The sequence below is a fragment of the Suillus fuscotomentosus genome, assembly GCF_016647785.1.
Source record: "Suillus fuscotomentosus strain FC203 chromosome Unknown F5891scaffold_4, whole genome shotgun sequence".
NCBI classification, from domain to species: Eukaryota; Fungi; Basidiomycota; class Agaricomycetes; order Boletales; family Suillaceae; genus Suillus; species Suillus fuscotomentosus.
Window position 1 is genome coordinate 849,599 of NW_024539516.1, and position 22,404 is coordinate 872,002.

At 48.2% G+C, this 22,404-nt stretch overlaps 7 protein-coding genes across 7 annotated transcripts; 4 read left to right on the plus strand and 3 right to left on the minus strand.

The window, feature by feature from the left end:
• Positions 1-149: 149 nt before the first annotated feature.
• Positions 150-1,897, plus strand: F5891DRAFT_975417 (uncharacterized protein; the record flags this gene model as incomplete). The annotated part of the gene is made up of 4 exons (XM_041376515.1): positions 150-516; positions 601-645; positions 696-764; positions 813-1,897. 4 exons carry the CDS (start codon positions 150-152, stop codon positions 1,895-1,897), a joined length of 1,566 nt encoding a protein of 521 aa, XP_041232238.1.
• A 1,353-nt stretch (positions 1,898-3,250) lies between these two features.
• On the plus strand, positions 3,251-3,580 carry F5891DRAFT_936075 (uncharacterized protein; the record flags this gene model as incomplete). Its single annotated transcript, XM_041374055.1, has 1 exon — positions 3,251-3,580. A coding segment is annotated over one exon (330 nt), but the record flags the coding sequence as incomplete, so codon positions are not given.
• Positions 3,581-5,693: 2,113 nt separating this feature from the next.
• Positions 5,694-6,393, minus strand: F5891DRAFT_1182071 (uncharacterized protein; the record flags this gene model as incomplete). The annotated part of the gene is made up of 4 exons (XM_041366105.1): positions 5,694-5,933; positions 5,982-6,109; positions 6,165-6,292; positions 6,344-6,393. The coding sequence occupies 4 exons, from the start codon at positions 6,391-6,393 to the stop codon at positions 5,694-5,696; spliced, it is 546 nt and encodes a 181-aa protein (XP_041232240.1).
• A 127-nt stretch (positions 6,394-6,520) lies between these two features.
• F5891DRAFT_1125502 (exosome complex exonuclease RRP40) lies at positions 6,521-7,387 on the plus strand (the record flags this gene model as incomplete). Its single annotated transcript, XM_041363973.1, has 4 exons — positions 6,521-6,712; positions 6,767-6,916; positions 6,972-7,123; positions 7,177-7,387. 4 exons carry the CDS (start codon positions 6,521-6,523, stop codon positions 7,385-7,387), a joined length of 705 nt encoding a protein of 234 aa, XP_041232241.1.
• Positions 7,388-7,499: 112 nt separating this feature from the next.
• Positions 7,500-8,191, minus strand: F5891DRAFT_941814 (histone acetyltransferase subunit NuA4-domain-containing protein; the record flags this gene model as incomplete). Its single annotated transcript, XM_041374366.1, has 3 exons — positions 7,500-7,775; positions 7,841-8,026; positions 8,084-8,191. The coding sequence occupies 3 exons, from the start codon at positions 8,189-8,191 to the stop codon at positions 7,500-7,502; spliced, it is 570 nt and encodes a 189-aa protein (XP_041232242.1).
• Positions 8,192-8,768: 577 nt separating this feature from the next.
• F5891DRAFT_1182074 (26S proteasome subunit P45) lies at positions 8,769-10,446 on the plus strand (the record flags this gene model as incomplete). Its single annotated transcript, XM_041366106.1, has 6 exons — positions 8,769-9,008; positions 9,079-9,204; positions 9,255-9,654; positions 9,705-9,997; positions 10,052-10,349; positions 10,406-10,446. The coding sequence occupies 6 exons, from the start codon at positions 8,769-8,771 to the stop codon at positions 10,444-10,446; spliced, it is 1,398 nt and encodes a 465-aa protein (XP_041232243.1).
• Positions 10,447-16,634: 6,188 nt separating this feature from the next.
• F5891DRAFT_1101270 (P-loop containing nucleoside triphosphate hydrolase protein) lies at positions 16,635-22,228 on the minus strand. The gene is made up of 22 exons (XM_041363581.1): positions 21,684-22,228; positions 21,561-21,633; positions 21,318-21,510; positions 21,094-21,267; positions 20,857-21,040; positions 20,551-20,804; positions 20,411-20,494; positions 19,226-20,359; positions 19,135-19,173; positions 19,004-19,076; positions 18,826-18,953; positions 18,749-18,777; positions 18,622-18,695; positions 18,491-18,573; positions 18,399-18,439; positions 18,038-18,346; positions 17,681-17,985; positions 17,507-17,630; positions 17,314-17,447; positions 17,206-17,261; positions 16,971-17,154; positions 16,635-16,915 (listed from the first exon to the last, which is right to left on the minus strand). Exons 1-22 carry the CDS (start codon positions 21,896-21,898, stop codon positions 16,804-16,806), a joined length of 4,002 nt encoding a protein of 1,333 aa, XP_041232244.1. The 5' UTR covers positions 21,899-22,228; the 3' UTR covers positions 16,635-16,803.
• Positions 22,229-22,404: the final 176 nt, after the last annotated feature.

Genomic DNA, 22,404 nt, shown 5'->3' on the forward strand with positions numbered 1-22,404 from the left:
CCTGGGAGTACCCATGTGCTCGTCGCATGTTTGCTGATCGGCATACAGATTATAGTGGCCCGGATCGCGTGGGGACAAGCGCCGCACAGACCAGACTCAAAAAAAATAAGGCATCAAAAGCTCGTGATTTTGAGCATCCAGAGGGGGTCATGTATCCTCGCCTTTCTGCTCATCCCGTTAAGTTCGTTGCCAACGGCATTGCTAGGCCACCCCCTCCTTCTCGTCCCTTTAAGGTCGTTGCTAGGCCCATTACCAACCAACAAACTCCCCCTCCCGCTCGTCCCTTTCAGGCCGCTGTTAAGTCAGCTGTGCCAATGGCTTCTAAGGCTGCCATGCAGGAAGTCATCGAACTCACATCAGCTTCGGAAGGCTCGAAGGACGCAACAGCAGAGGAACCAGACACTGAATATGAAGATGATTTACGCGGGAATAAACGGAAATTAAAGTCAGGAAATTCCTCCCGGACGTCCAAGAAGCGTGCTTCCTCAGAGGCTATCATTGAACCAAAGAAGGAAGGTGTGCGTTTCAAGGCGAAACCACTGAAACCATCTCCTTCCGATGCCTCTCCATTGAAGGGGGGTCCGCTGTCACCGTTAACAGTGGGGTCTTCTTCAGTTGACGAAGAACGCTCATCTGGCAATGAAGGTTTGTGCTACACGTGTCATATGTCTTTCCTCGCTCACCATCTTATTCAGCTGCCCAGCCAGTTCGACCTGCAATTCGCATCCGGGACGGTACTTCCAAAGTGCAGCCAAAATTCAAGGGTACGTATCTGTTTTTGGATTTACTCGTCACTGACTTGTTTACTACAGCACTCCCAAAACCAAAACGTGTGGCAAAGGAATCACGGACAGCCATGCACCGTGTACACCGAAGGATGTATACGGTCGATTCGGAAGAGGAGGATGCTCCAGGTCGAATTGACTCGGAGGTTACAGCGGATGCTGGAAAAGGTGCTACCACGCTTGCAGACCCTCAGCTCGATGCTGCAGCTCAGCCAGTGAACCCTACCCCGATTACACTGGCCTCTACTACAGAGGACAATGTCTCCGGGCAACCGGAAGTCACGCCCAGTGTGGCTTCACAACCTCAGAGCTCTGAGCCACCCCAACCCTCAAACAGTACGATCCAGACAACGTCTTCCCCTTTCACACCTAGCAACGAGGAGAATGGAAATTCCCAAGCTCGATCTATCAACCATCCATCTTCACGTCCTGCTGGGCAGATGCCCCTTCCACAGCCTGAGCCGCTTCAGACTGATATTCATATCGAGGGAGCCGAACACTATGCACGTTCTCCATTGTTTTCACGTGAGGCTCCCATCCCACGTGAGGCTTCTTTACACATGCACGAGCTTCCCAGTCATCCTCGTGAGCCTTCCGTGCCACTGCGAGAGCCTCTGCTTCGTCCTCGCGAGCCTTCCGTGCCACTGCGAGAGCCTCTGCTCCATCCTCGTGAGCCTTCCGTGCCACTGCGAGAGCCTCTGCCTCATCCTCGTGAGCCTTCTGTGCCATTGCGAGATCGCTCTGTACACCCTCGTGATCACTCTGTGCGCCCTCGTGAGGGACCCTCCTACTCACACGATGATGCTCACTATCGTGATGCACATGACACACTCTATGATCGCAATGGTCCCCCTCGCACCCATCCTCATCCTTCTGGCATCCTCAATCCACATGGCCTTCCACGCACCCGTAATATTGAAGAAGCTCGGTACGGTCGTGCACCCATGGGATTCAATCATCCAGGCTATCCTTCTCGTTACGGCTCGCCTGCTGAAGGATATGACGACCGCTATGATGACCCTAGGTATCCGTCAGACTCCTACTATCAAGACATGCGCAGTCATGACCGGAGGTACTATGGGGATAATAATAGATGGGCAGACCGCCGCTGATACCTACTAACATTTCTCTCTCGCCCTTTTAGTGTAATGACTGTCATTTTGTTACCTCGTGCATTGCCTCAGATTGGATGTAGTACCTCCTTCTGAAAAACTGTTTTAGTGAATTCTTGTATATCACGCCCAGCCAATGTTATGCCCGCAACTTGCAAGCTGCCTCCTGAGTTCTCGTCCCTGATGATAAATTTTTCGTCCAAGAATCCCAATCCCACTGTATCCTGGAGGTTCGCGTGGGGCATGGAATGCAAATAAATTGAATTGCTCTGAACTGTGGTACATGGTTCAAATGTATGAATACTATTATTACAGAGTGGGTGGGGGTGGAGCCTTCGCCAGAGGTGTAGGATGAAGATGGGGTTGCTGAGAATGAGCCAGGGAAGCCTCTCGGGAAGGAAATGTTCATGTTGGACGGCTCATTGACGGATGAGGTCAGTTGAAGTGTTTCGTTTGAAATCAGGTGCTTCAAAAGATTCGGATTAGTGTAAGATGCTGTGGGATGAATGAAAGGAATCATACCAGCCCTTCTCCTTGTCGAGCGTGTCGCCCATGTTCTTTGACAACTTCTTGAATTCGTGTTTGAACTGTTTGTGTTGAGCGACAAATGCGAGTTTAAGTGTTGGGTGGGCAGGAAGAGAGTGAAAATTGACTTATGAGTCACTAGGTGGTTCGTCCGGTCTAGTAGGGTCCCATCAAGATGAGGGAAGCAGGAGGTTTCGGTGAGACCAAAACAAACTAAGTGTTGACATCAGCGAAAATGAGCACAAACCGTCGAAGGTGGGGTATAAAATTTATAAAAAAATTCAATTAACAGATGAAAGAATGCATAGTCGAAGGATCGAACTTAAGAGTCTGCCAAAATCACAACACCACTACCACTTCACTACCGTGCCTCTGACTACACAGCGTGCCCATAATATATGAGGGCATTTGGTGTTCCATTACTTCGTCCGTTGATTGTCAACAAGGCCATCGATCATCAACGGAATCAATTATCGATGGGCACACATCTTCTCAATGTGTTATCGATGTCGTTCCTCTACACGCCTCCCTCTTTCTATACCTTCATTGGATTCATGGATTTTACCCAGCTCGACTACATGCTCGAGCGTATGGCATCGCGCTACAAGGTGGACGCGCAGGAGGTGCTGGACAAATGGTTGGAGAAGCGAGAGGTCCGTGATCCTGAGGGATGGAGGCTCCTCGAAGGTATACCTTGCATCGTTGGAGGGTTGACGGCGCTTCTCGGTAAGTGTCACAGTCAGATCATAGTGTAGAACAGCTAAATATGTTACAGGGACCCTCGAAGGACGAGGGGGAAACTTCCCGTGGAAGACCCTACCTACCGTTCTAGCCCGTCGTGGCTGTATCCTCGAAAACTACCCAGAAGACGTCCTTATGCCCGGCGAGAGGCGTTCAACCCTTGCAAAGAGCAAGGGTATCCACGACCTCACTATCCATGAGCGCTTCAAACTTGCGAATGCCCTCAAGAATGACGCCCTCACCGTTAAATCGGTTGCAACAGACGCTCGCAAAAGTCTTACGACCTCACGTGTCCCCGTCATTGTTGGAGAAGCGCCCATAGCAAATTCTCTTCACACTCGTGGGCGACGAGGGTTTGCCAATGGACGGATTGATCGGTTTGGCCTGACCCGTCTGGCCAACGCTTCCTCTTCAAAATCTGGCGCCACATCATCTAATCGGCGCAGACTCCGTGTGTTCGTAGAAGTCCCACTTGCGCCACCCTCCTGGAGGTTGAAGGCGATTCAGCAACGTTCACCGGTCATTGAACCCGATCATAGCGACCTTGTCCCAGAGATCACCACTATTAAGGACGGCACTATTCATGATGAAGACGCAGTCAGCAATGCCACTACCGAGGACGAAGGAGAAATAGATGAGCTTTTCAGTTCGCAGCTGCAGGAACAAACATGATCTGTGAGCCTCTCGAGCCTCCCTCTGATGTTCACAAATTAATGTGACCCTCAGGAGCGCCTACTCGACCCTCGCAAACCTCCATTACATCCTCACGAGCCTCCCGTCACGGCATGTACTAATCATTGATATGGCACAGCATTGAGAGGGATAACGAGTGTATTTTCTTCTTCGTGGTTTGGATCTCTTATCGTGTCCGTTTCACGTCCATGTCTTCTTTGAGTTGTTAATGTCTCTGTCCCTTTCACACCAAATATATTGTCTGTCGCACCATCATGATAGTATTGAGATTCACTGTGTTCGAAACATGTGTGATAAAACATATAAACTAACTATTTTAAACAGCGAGGGTGCCGCATGGCCTCGCGTGGTTTATACCTACCCTCGCGAACCTCTGGGAGTACGGAGGCAGTACACTAAGGAAAGGGCATGGACCTCTTGCGGCAATTACAGGGAGCCTCTATGGAGAGGCATACCTCACAGGTGGGTTTGCTGCAACATAGAAACCCCACCTGATAGATCGTGAGACGGGCGCTTAAGTGCTGCCAAGGGTGCTGAGCCCAATGGTACGCATTCGTTGACGATTGAGGAGATGACGAAGGATGCATCAAACTTCGAACCTTTCCCACTTCTAAAGTCTTTGATGACGTCAAGGCATCTCTTCGCCACGTCTTGTTGGGGTAAATGCACTCTATCAGAGTCGGTCTCAGCTGAAGCCCCTCGCATTCCGGGTCCCCTAAGCGATGGTTGCGTTTGGGACGTATTGGCGGCATTAGTATTACTAGGGCCTCCAGGATCTGACATAAGTTGGAAGTATGACCGAATTTGAGTGACGAGAATTCAATATGTTACGAAAATTGGATGGTGCAGACGGTGCACAAGCAGGAGTGCTTTAGGAGACGAGTATGCGACGTGCCGAAAAGACGACGTCAGTTAGATACTTTTATATGCAGTAGAAAGGGGTCTCTAACGATGACGCTGAGTCATATGTCGGCCAGCGTCGCGCATTGATTCAACTTGGATAAACAAGTCTAACCCCGAGTTAATTGTTGCAATCTTACATTCAAATTTTCACACCACTCAGGTTTTCAACACGAGCCTGCCGGTTCATGGATGCATACCACAAAGGATTGAATGGGAAGCAAGCTGCGTGGGCTTCAAAGAAGTATAGAGGTCACCGAGTGCTGCCAGATAGTGTTTTGCGCGATCTTGACGGAGCTGATGCGTAGTGTGATGGTCGATAGCAAAATGTAACATAGGTCACGGTCGGGTCACTGCAAAAGTCACACCACGTGATCAAGCGAACTATGACTGCGGTCTATCTTAAGTAGAAGAGTCACTTCAGAGTGCACTCGTCGGATCATTGAAAATGTTTGTTGCAAAGACACAGCTGGGCGTTATGTTTGGCTACACGTAGTACTGTTCAATATTTGGTACTATCCCTTCTGGTACCGCACTGGCAGCCCACAGAAGTCGACACTTTCACAGAATTCATATTTCTAGCTACTAAGTAAGTCAAACACAGAGCTCTTAATAGTGATCAGTGCATGGCCCAGCTGCTATGCGTGGGCCGGGCCAGGCCGAGCCAAGCCGGGCCAAAGTGATGACCACCCAGTCTAGGGCTCGGCCTGAGATGCCAAAAAGCTAGAGCTGGCGGCTGAAGCTGCAGCCTTTTCCTATGTACCAGGTGAAGCTGTTAGCAGAACTTGATACCAGCACCTGGAATCTTCCCAGTACAGTCAGTGATGGGCTTTCAATATCGCACTAATGCGTACTCTGTGCATACATAAATAAAATGCTGGACAATTCATGAGACCACTTGAGTCAGAGAAGGCGTAGAGAAGCTCACAATAACCAGTTAACCATCCTCCCAAGACACCTGTCCAGAAGTCCACCTATCACCCCACATTAATCGTTTGTGGTAGATTTTCCTAAGCTCTCTAAATTCTCTGATGAACTCATCCACATCTGAGGCGTCGTTAACCAAGGAGGATGAAGGAGATGATTGCACAAATGATGACGCAAGAGCCTCAGAGGCATCATCTTGCGCGGTGGTCGCATGACGAAGACGAAGTAAAAGAAACTGAGGGTCGAACCGCTGAAAGAACATCAGATACTAGCTCGTATGCCACATTCAGCGACGTACTTGATAAACTTCTCGTTGTTCGCGCTCGAGATCCTTCCAGCGAGACTCCATAGACTTGGCGTTATCGAAGGCTTCTTTTGTTTCAGTTCGCAACTCATATAGACGGTCCTGCAGTGATAAGTTTGTTTCTAAAGCGAGATGAGTCTGGCGTGCTGCATACCAACGAATAATCAAGTTACTTACGAGCGATGGCTTCATTTGCCATACCTAACTCTGTCTGAGCTTGATATAATTCCTTGACCTGACGCAAGGAATGGAATATGCTCTGGAAGTAAGCGGGATCATTGAGGATGTCTTCAAGATCTTCACGTCTGCACAAGATCTGAATGAGCTAGAAATGCGGGCTCATGTAAGATACACACGTAAGGTAGGCTAGCTCGGGAAATTCATTCATCAAAGGTGTCGCAGCCATAAATGACGCGGGATAGTAGTTCAAGTTCAAGTTGACATCTAAAGGAAGTCAAGGACCAGTGCTGGTGAGAGTTCGACGTTCAACGTTCAGGAGGCGGTGTGCCTTTTTTCCTTTTACAGTTTCCATGATGTCCATCGTCCTCCCTGGTGAACAAGTCCCAGCCCAGCACGTCAACCTCAAGCTTGGTCCTGGCCTTCTTCAACTATCGAGCGAGACACAGCAACAAGCAAAATTAGCTCCTGTTATTGCCACTCGCTCAGGCGTCCTTAACCACTCAGCCAACAAGAGCAAATGGTGGGTAGAGGGCAATTCAAGAAGAGTACGGCACCCTACGCCTTGGTGTACAAGCTAGCCATCTAATAATCATTTCCAGTATGTTCCGGCGCCCCAGGAAAGTGTGATCGGCGTGATCATTGGACGAAGTGGTGAAGGCTGGCGCGTCGACATTGGATCTGCACATCCTGCCTCACTGGATGGCTTGGCGTTTGAAGGGGCAACCAAAAGAAACAAGCCGAGTCTAAAGGTACTTTAACGTTCCTTTCCAGTGCCAGTGTACAGCTTCTTGATGAATCAATCAGGTCGGTTCACTCCTTTATGCTCGCGTTTCATTGGCCCATAAAGATATGGAGCCTGAGCTCGAATGTTTCGACGCCCAAACTCACAAGGCTGATGGGTTTGGTGAGCTAAAAGATGGCTTTGTGCTTCAGTGCAGTTTGCAAATGAGCCGACTGTATGCTAAATTCTTCCTGTTGTGTCTCCTTGTTTATGATATCTTTCATCCAGATTACTTGACCCTAAGCATTTTCTCCTGCCACTGCTTGGATCGCGTTTTCCTCTGGAAGCGGCAGTGGGAATGAATGGAAAAGTATGGGTTAGTACGAAGGAGACAAAACATACGATTACTATCGTGCGGTGTATTGAGGCAGTCGATCCAGACGGCGGCGGGATGGATGAAACTAATGTGAAGGAGTTCCTTAGCAAATTGGATATATAATCGCTGTACATTTTCTCAGTTTTGAGAGATACCTGTTGCGCGCACAGGTAACGACACTTAAAGAACTAAAAAGACAACGATGATGCATACATATACCACAGTTTCTCTCAACTCAATCATCATCTGCTATCCTCGCGCGTTTCATTGGACGCCTTCCTGTACCGACGCTCTGCGAGTCTTCGTCGCTGACAGTACCCGCGCTTCGTCGCATAGCGCGTTTGCGTCGCTGATATTCTCTGTCACGGTGCTTTTTCTGCTGCGCAGCAGTTAACTCTTGCGTGCGCGGAGCCGGAGGTACGACAACAGTGGTCAACCCCGGTGTTGTTTGAAGCCTCATGTCATCAGGTGCAGGTGTCGAATCTTCACCTTCTCCGAGAAGATCCAAGGACTGAGGAAGAAAAGGGGAATACTCCAATGAGATATTTATCCATATCTTGAATTTCTTGGACATACCTTCTGCCATGTTCCACTACTTGTTGAGAACCACCGGTCACCATCCCCAATATCGTGCTTTCTACGCGCCGCAGCACCCTGAGTGGGTTTAAGATATCCGTCGAATCCATGGATGATATTACCCGTAGTGGAGGTTTCAGCGAGATAAGACGTTTCTAGCGTATGTATTAGGACTTCAGTTTGTGCCTGTATATTGCATAGAGCAGTTTGAACAATTCAAGTTAACAAAGAGGGTCGACGTACAAGTTGTCTGTCCGCGGCCCTTTTCTTCTGAATCATCTTCACAAGTTCATCTTTCACCTTTTCATATCGTGCCCTCTCCTCCGCGGTGGGAGGATCTTTGCTTGCCATAGCAAGGATCCAATGGACTTAGAGATCAAGTGCCATCCACACGGTCAATAGCCCTCGACTAAGTGGATGTTACAGAATCCTCATTTGGCAATTGCAAAGGCTTTAGAATTTAACAAGGACAAATATTGAACACTGACTCATGGCAATGATCATTAATGTTGATGATGCGCTCGCCGCTCAACGCACAGCTGTATGATTTATTGTATCGACTGACCTCCCTCGCATCGATAGGGTAAATATTTTACAATCGCAGAGTTTGTGGATAACTGCTGAATGCATACTACTTAGACTATGTCATTCGATGGGAGGGTTAAACTTGGTCAAACTATTCTTGTCGATTTCAGCGCTCAGCAACTGTTTATCAATATTGATATATATGGGCTTGCTCGAACAAACTAAACTGATTCATTGCTGAACAGTCACCTAGTTTCTGACCAGTGACCACAGCACAGGCTACCGCGCTAGCCGCGGTTAGCGTGTGCTCCGATTTCCTTTTTGGGGAGGAGTTACGCGTCGGCGACGAGTATCTCAGTTCAGCACTGTATCATCGATTTCTACCACCCGCTTCTCAATTCACATGTCCTCAGTTCCCTCCTCTGAACCTCCATCTGACCCTCCTACAGGTGACAATGTGCAGAAGCCAGATGCACCACAGCAACCAGAAGCTTCACCTTCTCCAGCTCAGGATGGCGTTGAAATGGACATAACGCCAGATCAACCCGCAGAAGAGACTTGGGATGACATTCCAGAGGAGATAAAGGCTTTGACAACAGAGGAGATTTTGACAAGAATACGGCTAATTGATAATGACATCAAGGTGCGTCGTTTGCATCTTGCAATAGGTTTACCAGAGTTCAACTCAAGAGTGCTTTGTCCTAATGATGCAGGTCATGAAGTCGGACACCCTACGATTACAACATGAGCAAAACGTAATGAAGGAGAAGATACGTGACAACGGGGAGAAAATTAAGCAAAATAAAGTCTTGCCGTATCTTGTTGGAAATGTAGTAGAGGTACGCACAACCAGGTTATATCGTCATGTCCCGTCGTTCATCTGCCATAGATTTTGGACGTTGATCCTGAATCAGAGGAGGATGGGGCAAACCGCGACTTGGACTCAATGCGCAAGGGCAAATGTGCTGTTGTGAAGACATCCACTCGACAAACTGTTTTCCTCCCTCTTATAGGTCTCGTACCTGCCGACCAGTTGAGACCTTCCGACCTTGTCGGTGTTAACAAAGACTCTTATCTGATCCTCGACAAGCTTCCGACTGAATATGATTCACGCGTCAAAGCAATGGAGGTTGATGAACGTCCAACAGAAACCTACACTGATATTGGTGGCTTGGAGAAGCAAATTGAAGAGCTGGTCGAAGCCATCGTTCTGCCGATGGAGCAGGCAGACAAGTTCAAGACCTTGGGAATAAAACCACCGAAAGGTTGTTTGATGTACGGGCCACCAGGTACGTGTGTATCTGATTCACATGCGCACCATCGCTTATATCTTCGATAGGCACTGGGAAAACTCTTCTTGCCCGTGCATGTGCAGCGCAAACAAAGGCTTGCTATCTCAAGCTTGCCGGTCCCTCACTTGTCCAGATGTTCATCGGTGACGGTGCTAAGCTTGTTCGCGACGCGTTTGAACTTGCCAAAGAGAAAGCACCTGCAATTATCTTCATTGATGAATTGGACGCTATTGGAACAAAGCGTTTCGACTCAGAAAAGAGTGGTGATCGTGAAGTGCAGCGAACGATGTTAGAATTGTTGAACCAGCTTGATGGTTTCTCGAGCGACCAGCGAATCAAGGTGATACTATTCACTATCGACTTGAGCTGTCTTTACTCAGTTCGCCTTGTACAGGTCATCGCGGCGACAAATCGGATTGACATCCTTGACCCAGCCCTTCTCCGTTCAGGTCGTTTGGATCGTAAAATTGAGTTTCCACTACCAAACGAGACGGCTCGCGCCCGTATCCTAGAAATTCACTCACGGAAGATGACTGTCAGCCCAGATGTGAACTTTGAAGAGTTAGCGCGTAGCACAGACGAGTTTAATGGTGCTCAGTTGAAGGCGACTTGTGTGGAGGCCGGTATGATCGCCCTGCGCGAGGGTGCTACCAAGCTTGGGCACGAACATTTCCTAAGTGGGATTGCTGAGGGTGAGTAGCTTACTTTCGACGACTATATCCTATAATTTTCTAACTGTGTCGTGCAGTACAAAGCAAGAAGAAGAACAATTTGATGTACTTCGCATAGGTCGCATTATCGATTCATTCTGTTGTGATAGACTCGATTATCGCATGCAGATTTTCACCCATGCCACTATCATTATTTCCATTGCCAGCTTTGTGCCATACTGAGGGGGTGCGAGTGTACCTCCTGTAATACTGTTGCTCTCGCCAGTTGCTTGACTGGGTGGCTGCTAACATGATGTTACTTGTTCCTGGACTCATTGATCTCGATATCGTGTCACACAGACGAAAATCCTTTCTCGGTTTCCCATAAATAATCATCGTGCGATCGTGCAGCTCTACCAAAAATCCTTAACGCTGCCAACCCAACTGTCTCAACTTATGATGGTACACTTTATGGACACACCTTTGCAGGAGCCTGACTACTAGCAACACGACTGGGCGCAAGGGGCTGTTACGGGTCTTGCAACTGGCGGAAAGAGCGATCACTCGATCAAACGGGTTCTCTGATATTCCCGCTACCGTTAGGGAGTGCACGTGGGTCCTATAGCTCGCTATTTTCACGTTTTGGCGGTAGATTTCTCGATTTCGTCGTCCCTTTCTTTCTCGCCTCAGATGGCAACGTTGTGCGTGGTCTTGATTGTGATGTTTTGATTGTGATGAATTGGATTGCTGCGTGGCGTGCTGTTGGTCGGGAAGACGAGCATCCTGTGCACCATCCTTATTCTCGTGCCACATCTGGACTGCAAGGTGACAGTACTTAATGGTTGAATTTTCTGGTATCTTTCTGATGTTTCGTATTTCTAGCAACTTCGTGTATTGCAAGCCATTTGCCAGAATCTCCTGTCAGTGGCCACGTGAATTTATCTCAGTCTTCGTCCCTTGCAGGGGCAATTTTATCGTCTTGTAGACGTTCAAAATCTATTGTGCATGTCATATTCTTTGAATCGTGTCGTTTGGGGGTCCGTTTTGGTCCTTTGTCGTCCGAAGTTGCGTTACTCGATCGGGCATGTGCTTCGCACAGCTTAGGGGTCTTATTCCCTACTTGAGTTGCGAAAATCGTTGTTGCAACATCTACTCCATGGTGAATGCGTCGTTTCGGACACGTGTTCAAAGCATCATGATTACACTGCATGTCGTGAGGTTGCTGCAGGGTTGTGAGGTTGGAGTTTGGCAGTCAAATTAGTCGCGTGCGTCAGATGTGATGGCAGGAGTCCAACTAGGCAAAAGGGCAACGGAGGAAGACAAAGAGGAGTAGATAATAAGCAGTGCAGCGGGGTAACAGGATGCGATATTGCACACGCAGTTTGTATGAATTGGGTTTTAATAGGTTTAAACGAATTGAATCAACGCTCGCACTCGGCTCTGGCCGAGTCTCAGCTCTGCGCACATACCTGTCACTGATTGTGACATATGGTTGTGACTGAGTCTCCTAAACGCTGGTGACGCAGACTTCGGACTTCAGTCCTTTCGTCTCAACCGTCATCAGCGTTGAGCACGTTCTGCTTGCGCACGTTCTGCGCCACAATTTTAAGCTAATTACTTGAATTCTTGTTCTAAACTTCGAATTCGGTCGTACCTCCATGTCTAACACTCAAAATGTTTCATCCAACACCCAAGCATCACTTACAGGACCCGGACAAGCGGGGACTTCGTCTCAAACCAACTCTGGAAGGGCGACTGTTCCGCAACAAGACTTGGTTGAGAAGTGCCTCAACATCGTTGAAGACTTCAAACAATCACTTATCTCAAAGCAAGAAGCGTTTATCACTATTTCAAAGGTTGTCGCAGCCACCTCTAACGAAGTTACGGACCAAGCCGAATCTTTTATCGCGGGTCCGTACTTCGACATGCTTGAACAATGGTCCAATGACCTTGAAAGGACCAGAGCGTTTCGGGAACATGACCCTGCACGACAATCCGAAGAAAGGGACTTTGTCCCTCCTAGAGAGGATGGGCATGAGAGAGAGTCCAGTGCTGACGAAGGTGAACCCATTAAAAAACGGTCCAAACTTGACCTCTCTTGTCTCGGACGAGCCGAGCAATCATTCAAAGGAGGGCAGCTTTCAGCCAATCTCACACGCACCAACGAAATCCTACTCAACTGGTCGCAAGACCCTAAAGAGGTTCGGTGAAGACTCATGTACCATCGCTGCTGCCCGGAATTCCATGAAGCTGGATGGGCAGAAATTGTCGCAGGAAAATGCATTAATCTTGATGCCGTACACTCTATTATCTCCTCCTCGCGCACCATTGACAAATGTACCGAAACCATTGGGGACATTGAGATCAAGTTCTCCACCACTACAGAGGCAGTTTCAAAGAAGATCACTACCTCTGCACAATGGTCCGCAGCGTGGAATAGAACCTCAAGGGCCATTAAGTTCGCGTTCCCTCATCGAGAGGATGAGCTCGCCGCCTATGGAGAATACATTAACGACAAATTTGACCGCAGTGTCGAGCGAGCGCATGAGAGAATCATTAGATTCGATAAAGCTGTTAGGAACAGGGCCGCAAACTCTCGAAGAGTTGAACTCTCTGACTTCTCGGCCTTTGCAGACATATATGAGTCCCACTTCTTATCAGACGGCAGGCATCACGACGAGGACAAGCAGTCAAAACTCGGTGCTTCGGCATGAGACAAGACCTCCTTTAATCGGCGAGAGCCCTGTTGTAAATGGAACTCAGGAGAATGCTCTCGCAGCGCTCAAACCTGCCGTTACGCGCACGTCTGTTCACACGAGCAGGATGGGAGATTGTGTGCATGACGTCACACGGAAGCGAGACATTTCGAGGAGTCTAAGTCCAAACCTACCTGAACGTCCAATTAAGCGCCCGCGACATAGACGGGGCCTTATTTGGTCTCCAATGGATCTTTCGTTTAGTCCCACAGCGTGTTCTACTGAATATTCAGAACCTGTTCCAAAACCACCTTCACATGAACTCCAAAACAGTGATGCAGCTCAGACCATTGCTCGAAGGCCGGACCTGTTTCGCATCATCACGCCCATCAATGTTAACCGTTTCGAGGAACTCCTTACAGATCATCCGAATCAGCCTTTTGTTAAATCTGTCTGTTACGCATTGCGCGAAGGCTTCTGGCCTTGGGCTGACACTTCTGATAATTTGTACCCCTCCATTAACGACAACTCTTCGCATACGTGTTCCAAAACCGACATACAACTTCAATTCATTGAGGACCAGATGCGGGAAGAAATCCGCTTGGGCCAGGTGTCTGAAAGTTTCGGAACAGAGCTTTATCCAGGGATGTATAGTGTCCCAATGCACACTGTTCCCAAACCCAATACCGACAAACTTCGGTTAGTTGTGGACCACACTGCGGGCGAGTACTCCTTGAACTCTATGATTGATCGAGACGCTATCAAGGGTACTAAGCTCGATGGTCTACATTCACTGGGGGCCTCATTGCTCCGATTTCGAGAGCTGCATCCAAACGTTGAGTTAATCATGTTCAAATCTGACATTTCACAAGCCTTCCGTCGGTTACCAATGCACCCTCTATGGCAAGTCAAACAAATTTTGACTGTGCATGGTCAACGTCATGTTGACCGTAACAATAACTTCGGTGGTCGTGGTTCTCCTAAGATCTGGATATCCTTTATGTCACTTGTCGCGTGGATTGCTATTCACCGGGCTCTAATTGATGCTCTAAAGACCTACATGGACGACTCCTTCTCTTTCGAGGTCGCAGGACATGTTCTCTATTATCCCCCATATGACTGCTACTTTCCCATGAAACAGACTCGGCTTTTACAACTCTGGGATGACCTTCAACTACTGCATGAACGACCCAAACAAGTATTTGGCGCACCATTGACAGTGATCGGATTTGAAGTCGACCCAAATGCTATGCAAGTTACTTTACCCGTTCATAAGAAGGCTGAGTTGGTTACAGAGCTACGTCGTTTCGCACGAAAGAATCACCGTTGGTCACTTCGCGAATTTCAGCGTCTGGCTGGCTGGTGTGAATGGAGCTTCAATGTCTTCCCTTTGTTGAAGCCCGGTTTGTCGGTGCTCTACGACAAAATTCGAGGAAAGACTAACGCCCTCGCTCAAATTCACATCAACAATGCACTGCTACACGAGTTACATTGGCTTGCGGACCACGTTGAACGTTTGGATGGCCTACACCTATTCCGGTGTTTAGACTTCGACGCGTCAAGAGATGATGTTGTAGTTGTCTACACTGACGCGTCAGCCGCAGGATTAGGACTCTGGTTTCCAGACGAAAACTTCGCATGCCAATCAGCCTTACCTGGAGATGCTCCTCACGACACCATTTTCTTCTTCGAGGCTTTGGCCGTTTGTTCCACTATTCACACGGTCACAAATATGGACAACACTCCCGCAAAATTACTCATTTACACCGACAACACCAACACTGTGTCAATGTTCGACTCACTTCGAGCAAGACCCATCTATAACTCACTGTTACTTTCGGCTGTGGATATCTTAATCACCTATAATGTTGACCTTCGAGTGGAACATATTCCGGGCCAACAGAACGTCATCGCTGACGTGTTGTCACGGTTTCACAATGAACTCGTGAAAGATCTGGTGCCATCAGCACAGATATTCGACTTCGAACCCCCTCGGGATGCGCTGGGGGTGAAAGAAAAATGATCCCAAGTACCACTCGGTCCAAGCAACCCGTGCGGGAAGCTTGGACTCTCAAACGCCTACAATTAGAGCGTTCCTTGGCCCTTGGTTGCGCTATCGAGACCACTACAGCTTCAGCTTACGACTCACACCTAAACTCATATCTGAACTTTTGTCGACTTCATAACAGGGACGTTGAACCTACCGCGGACACTCTGTCCTTCTTCGTGGTGTGGTTATCACATCATATTGAGCCACGATCCGTGGACTCGTATCTTTCGGGTATCGTGAATCGACTTCAAACACACTTTCCACAAGTTCGTGACGTGCGCACGTCCTTGCTCGTTACTCGCACTCTTAAAGGTTGTAAATGTCGCTTATCTAAGCCTGTTCGACGTAAAGAACCACTGACTCTGGATGATCTTGCTGTTGTGGTGGACACGTTCGCTTCGTCGACGGACTTCAACGACATCTTATTCGTCGCCTTGCTGGTGACAGGTTTCAAAACCTTGCAGCGGTTAGCAGAGCTCTGCTGGCCGAATGCAAAGAAACATCAATCCTTTCGTAAAATGGTGCTGCGACACTCTCTCGTATCGTCCCCAACCTCAGCAAGGTACACTCTACCTCACCACAAAACAAATACTTTGGGAGTAGGATGCGAGATTTTAGTGTTAGCTGAGGCGGAGTCTAGAGTGAACCCTCTAGATGTCTTACAACGGTATGTCCATGCTCGTGACACTCACTTTCAACACCATCCCCACCTCTGGTTGACTGCGAACGGCACCATTCCTACACGCACATGGTTCATGCGATATCTTCGGCGTTTCTTCCCGCCAACTATTGCTGGACATTCGATGCGAGCCGGGGGAGCAACTGCCCTGGCTGCAACTGGTGTCGCGCCTGCGCTGATTCAGGCAGCGGGACGCTGGTCTTCGGACGAGTTCCAAAAATACATTCGAAAGCACCCTTATCTGCTTCATCTGCTTATACACGGTTCTCAAAATCCGTAACTCACTAGGTTTGACAGCTCATAGTTGCTATTTGTCCAACTTCAAATGTCTGTTTCATTTCCTCGTTTCGCGGCTTCTTATTCTCGTTTCGCGGCTCTATCTTTCGGTTTCGGATATCAAGTCTCTCAGTGTTGTCGTTTTGCGGCTCTATCGGGTTGTGATCAGTGCGTTTATCAGTGCGTTGGCACTATTATTAAAAAAAAAAAAAAAAAATAGCCCTTTAGCCGTTTGGTCGAGTCTCAAAATCGACTCTCTTCGAGTCAAAACTCGACTCTTTTCGAGTCAAATTTGACTCGCTTTCAGTCACCGGTCGTTTTGGCCTTCAGTCACCGGTCATTCGGTGGGGAGCTCAGTCACCGATTGTTTGGTGGCTTGTACATTACTATTTCGTCCTAGTTACTATACGTACCTTCCGTTTTCCAACGAGCTGTCACTCCTAGTACTAAAAATTGATTGCGGGTCCTCCGAGCATTGAGCTGGAGGACCCCGCTTGCCCTAAACTCTTCACACGAGTGCCTTCTCCGGTGCAGGTTGATTCAATTGGCCGAAAAACTGAATGCCGAAACAGGTAGCGGGTGTTGCCACTTTAGCTGGCCCTATAGCTTATTTTCAATACCGATATGAACCCTCATAAAAACAGCTGTAATTCCATTGACCTACGTGTATTCATTATGATTAATTTACAGTATGCCATCGGAAATGAAAACCAAGTGATGAGTGGAGTATGATGGTAAGTAAGGTAATTATGCTCTAGAGTTCATCAAGGTATACCACCATGACCAGCCAGATATCTATTTCTTGCTTAATGCTTGCAATTGGACATATTCGTAGTAGTCGCCCTTCAGCGAAAGAAGCTCGTCGTGAGTACCAGCTTCACTGACACGGCCTTCCTTAATGAAGTATCTGCGAAAAAAGTATTAGTACGGTTGTCTCCGAAACATCAGCAATGATTTCTCACATGCAGTCAGCATTCTGAATCGTCGAGAGACGATGAGCTATTGCTATCGTCGTGCGACCCTTGGCGGCTTGATCAAGAGCCGCCTGCACCACCTTCTCAGAGTTCGAATCTAACGCTGAAGTGGCTTCATCTAGCAGGAGGACCTTCGGGTTGCGAAGTAGGGCACGGGCTATTGCAATGCGCTCTAATTGGGGAGTAAGTACCTTGGAGAGAAACAAATAAATCGGTCACGCACGCTTTTGGCCACCAGAAAGTTGCGATCCTTTCCCACCAACCTCAGTGTCAAAGCCACTGATCGTAATGTCAGTAAGGTATTCGTAGAGACTGCCGATTGGAGACCTACTTTGGAAGAGATTTGATGAAATCCAAAACATTGGCATTGCGGCAAACATCCTCAATTTCCTCCTGAGTTACCTCAGACTCTGGCTTGATGGCACCTAGCAGGATATTGAAGCGGATGGTCCCGGCGTAGAGTGTCTGATTAGTGAATGGGAGATTAGACGAACTGCCCTCAGGATTATATTCTATTTGCTTACTGGTTCCTGGGACACAAGGGCAAGCTGCTTTCTGTATTCCTGAATGTTGAACTCGTCGACGGGTTCGTTATCAAGCAGAACCCGCCCTGACAACGGATCATAGAATCGCTCAATCAACTGGATACTGCAGTGCAGCATGAGAGCACTGAAAGGTCGAGGAAATCGGTCGCTTACACTGTACTTTTACCGCATCCACTGGCACCAACCAAAGCGATGTATGTACCTGGCTCAACCTTGAACGTTAGGCCGCGGAGGACACGGGTGCCAGGACGAGTGGGGTAACGGAAGTGAACATCCTCAAAGCGAATTTGGCCCTTGACGGATTGTCCGGATATACTCTTCCCTTCAGGCGACTCGGCATCAATCTCTGGGGTTGAATCGATGAGCTTGATGATTGCTGCTCCAGCACCCTTGGCGGACGAGATGTCCGGTACAAAGGCGAAGACATTGCCAGCTTGAATTGCCCCGAAGGTTGTGCTCTGATACGATAAAAATAAATGGAAGGCTAAATGAGGTCTCTTCTTGACTTACCATGAGTGCAACGAAGAATCCCGTGGTGGAAATTTTGAAATTCGAGACGAGGATTGAGCCATACCAGAAAATTAATGAGATGACGAAGAAGGACATGGCTTGAGAAAGGGAGAAAAACAAGCCACTCCATAATGCAGTGCGATTCGACCTGCGCAAGGGCCCTTCTAAGCTGGCGCTGTAGAGCTGTAGGAAGTCTTCCTCGCGCGTCAGCGATGCGACTGTGCGGATTGCTGCGGCAGCCTCGCATGCAAGCTGCGCCGACGACTCATGTGCTGCCTTATTCTGCTGGTCCTTCAAGACGACCACTCGCTGTAGATAAGTTAATACGTGGGAGTTCCGAACCAAATATAATGTTACATACCAGACGGATATAGCCTGCAGAGATAAGCACAGGAATACATGCTGCATTCGGAACGTAAGTAGAAGTTCGATAATGTTAAAGAGACATCGCACCCATTCCGACCAAAGCTGGCTGCCACGCATAGGACAATCCGATCACCGACCCAGCGATTACTGTGACGCATGCTTGCACGATTCTGCTTAGGCATGAGAATTGAACTACACCACGATAAGCATCAACTTACGCTCCAAGAGTAACGCCAGCGAGGCCGTTCACCTTCTGCGGATTGTCGCTCAGATTCGACGTCAGTGCACCAGTCTACAAGATCCTGTCATTAAGGAGGATACCCATATCCTAGTGGAACGACTTACGCTGTTCTCCTCCTTGTCGAAGTATGCAACTGCGAGGCATAAGATTTGATATAAGAAAAAAAGTATGTGACACTCACTGTCTTGACGAAGGATAGCCTTGAAGGAGATTGACCGCAATTTAGCCGTCAAAATTGCTGCAGAGGATGCAAAGTAATAATTTTGCAAGCCAATAGATACTGCAGACAAGATGGCGATGATGAAGAACCTATTTTGAAATTTAGCGGACGCAGTCCGTACATGCGCATAAGCACACACCATAGGGCATTACGATCGCCATCATAACGTCTCTCAGCATTCGTCGGTGCAGAGAATCCAGCAATTGCTTGACCTATAAAGGATATGTCAATACCCAACCCAGAGACACGCAAGGGTCAAAGGTTCCTTACCATATACGATACCAAATACAGGATAAACAGCCCCAGTACCTAGTCGTCTGGCATGTTAGAGTAATAACGAGGGACTCTTGGAGTAACATACAAATTGCAAAGAAAGTACCAATTGCATAGCGATGCAATCCTTCCCGGTTAAGAGCTCCCACACGTTTGAACAAGTAGAACAAACTATATTTGTCTTCGTCGACCTCGGCCTTCGCTTTCTCGTCGTTGCTTTTGTTTACGATATCGCTGGTCACCGAATGATTCGTGTGTTTGCGATCGAGAGGAATCTCTTCCAGGCTGGCCTTCTCCATATCTTCTTCGGCACTGGCTGCTGTTGTGCTCTCGATGTTCTGATCTTCACGCGACTCGCGCAGCTTCTGTGCTTGGACGAGGCGCGCGTATGCGCCGTCCTCATCGGCCAATAGCTCATTATGGGTACCTTGCTCCAGAACGAGGCCGTCTCCCATGACAAAGATCCTATCCGCATCTTTGATCGTTGAGAGTCGGTGAGCGACGGTGATAGTCGTACGTCCAGCGGCAGCCTTGTCCAATGCGTCCTGAACGATGCCCTCGGATTGCGTATCAAGCGCACTAGTGGCCTCGTCAAGAAGGAGAATGCGGGGATCGGAAACGATGGCACGAGCGATAGCTATACGCTGCTTCTGCCCACCTGACAACAAAAACCCACGTTCGCCAACCATAGTATCATATCCTTGTGGCAGCTTGGTGATGAAACCATCAGCATTTGACTTGATACACGCTTCTCGAATGAGTTTAAATTTATCTTCTTCAGAGGCGTTCTCGTGTGGGGTACCGATGAGGCCGTGTAAGACGTTGCCTTTGATCGTTGTCGCAAAGAGTGTGGGTTCTTGGGAAACTAAACCGATCTGAGATCGCAACCACTTTATGTTCAACTTCCGCAAATCAACACCGTCAAGTTTGACGGAGCCACTCGAAGGATCATAGAAACGCTCGATAAGTGAAACGATGGTCGACTTTCCGGAACCAGATGCCCCGACGAGTGCAGCAGTCTTACCAGCAGGGAAATTTATGCTGAGACCTTTCATGATATGGACGTTGGGGCGGGATGGATAACTGAATTTAACGTCCTCGAGGGTGATCTCGCCAATGACCTTTTCGGGTCTCAGACCTCCGGGATCAGCGGAGTCTATTGAGGGAATGCGATTGATCGTAGCGTATAGCTTAGCTGCAGCCCCACGTCCATTGGTGATTGCTGAAATGAAACATGAGACGGCGCAAGATACACAAAAGAAGTAAAGCTTACCTTGCATCTCGGGTGCAAGAAGGGCCAGAGAGAAAGAACCAATCAAGATAGCCAAGAAGACATTTACGACTGCGCCGGCATTGGCTATATTTACAAGATTAGAAAAGTTCTTCTATCACTTCAAGAATATGAGAACTTACCGAGCCCCTCATTAATGAGGGTAGTGCCAAAGTCAAAGGCGAGAGCATACGCGCAATAAATGACAAAGAAGAAGCAGGCCAGTCCTCCACCATTCCAGATGGCACCCTTAGAGTTAGCATTGCGGGAACCATCGATGTGCTTGTCATACAAAGACGTCAAGAATTTCTGAGCTCCGAAAGCTTGCGCAGTTCGGACAGTGGAAATGACCTCTTCAGCAAGGGATCCTCCCTCGGCGACATGGTTGAGAGACAATCTGTATTGAATCGCATCAAGGGACCTTTGTTCCCCAGAGAAGAAACACTTACTGCATATACTTGGAGACGAATTTGTTCATGACAGCTCCGGTTATGGCGATGCATGGAAAAATCGATGTCAATGCCAAAGCAAGGCGCCATGATCGAGCATATGCGAGGGCGAAACCAGTAATGAATGCGGCAAGGAAGCTCACGACGATAGGGACTTTTTCGGATATGCCTTGTTGTACCAAATCTATTTGTTACGTCAACAAGGCAGAAAAAAATTATGGGACCATAATAACTCACGAGTATCGGTCTGAATGCGAGTAGCGACTTCTCCAGCTCCGACATCATCGAAGTAAGCAATTTCCTGACGGAGCACCGCTTGGAGATACCGTTCTCGTATTCTTTTCGCATTAACCTCGCCGGTATAAGTCCAAACAGTCATGTACACATATGTGCACACAAACATGCCGACGCCTGTAAAGACAGTTAATGGGCAGTTGATATAAAGACAATTATGGATTCACCAATGTATGTCAGATAGGAGGCATCTAGTGCAGAACTCTTGCGAAATCCAACTGCAGCGGCGTTTAGGATCTGTTGAGCTTGTGCAATGGTAGTAGGATTGCCGCTTTGCAACGATGCGGTATAATTGTTGTCTGCCAAACTGAAGTTGACAAAATCTTGGGTTAAATTCCCAAATAGCAAACTCATGAGAGGCTGATGAACAATACGTAAATTGTGGCATGACTCGAATTGACGAAACTCACCTGAGCTGCGCCAGCCGCCGCCGCGCAGACTATAGCGATGATGTCAATTATAATCTCGAACGAAGTAGAAAACCTGTTGACAGATCAGGTTGAGATACGAGTTGAATGTAAAAAGGAACGCACTGGAACAGCGAAAAAAATGAAACAGGTTGAATGGATTGGGCTAGCTTTGCATCCACAACGACATCATCATGATCATCTGGATCCTTTTTCTCGACTACGATGGATGCATCCTTATTCCCCGAGAGAAAGCTGCTCTTGGGCTTGATTTGTGATGTGTGAGTGTCCTGAGAAGCAGGCCGCTTCTCGCCAGGCGTGGAGAGGTGGCTGTCTGACATGATCTTGAAGAGACCACAAGAAATGGGCTTAATGGGCTACTAAGGAGGGGCGTACTTGCATGGACCTGTTAAATTAAACAGGATCCAGGGATCTATACTCAGTTCGGAGTGGTGTGGCATTACGCTGACTCGCGGCATCTCTGGATATATACCAGTAGTGGCCCGGTCACGTCAATGCGGTTAGTCATCTAATTGTAACCATAGGGGACCTGAGGCTGCCGACGTAACACCCACGAGGTTTATTACTGTTCCCTTCCGCGATGGGTAACACGGGCCCTGTGCATGCACAGATATGCTGCGCATGCTGTATTCGAGACTACCGTATCCCGGATATTCGTGCTATGGCTATCAAACTCAGCCCTCCTCATGCAGTCATTTCATCACCCTGGACCCGGGTCCGAAACATTAAATTTCAATTTCAAATCAATACATGATACTATAAAAAAACATTACGTAATACCGTCGGAACACATTGCGCCCTTTGCAGTTTTTTTCACAGCTATGTC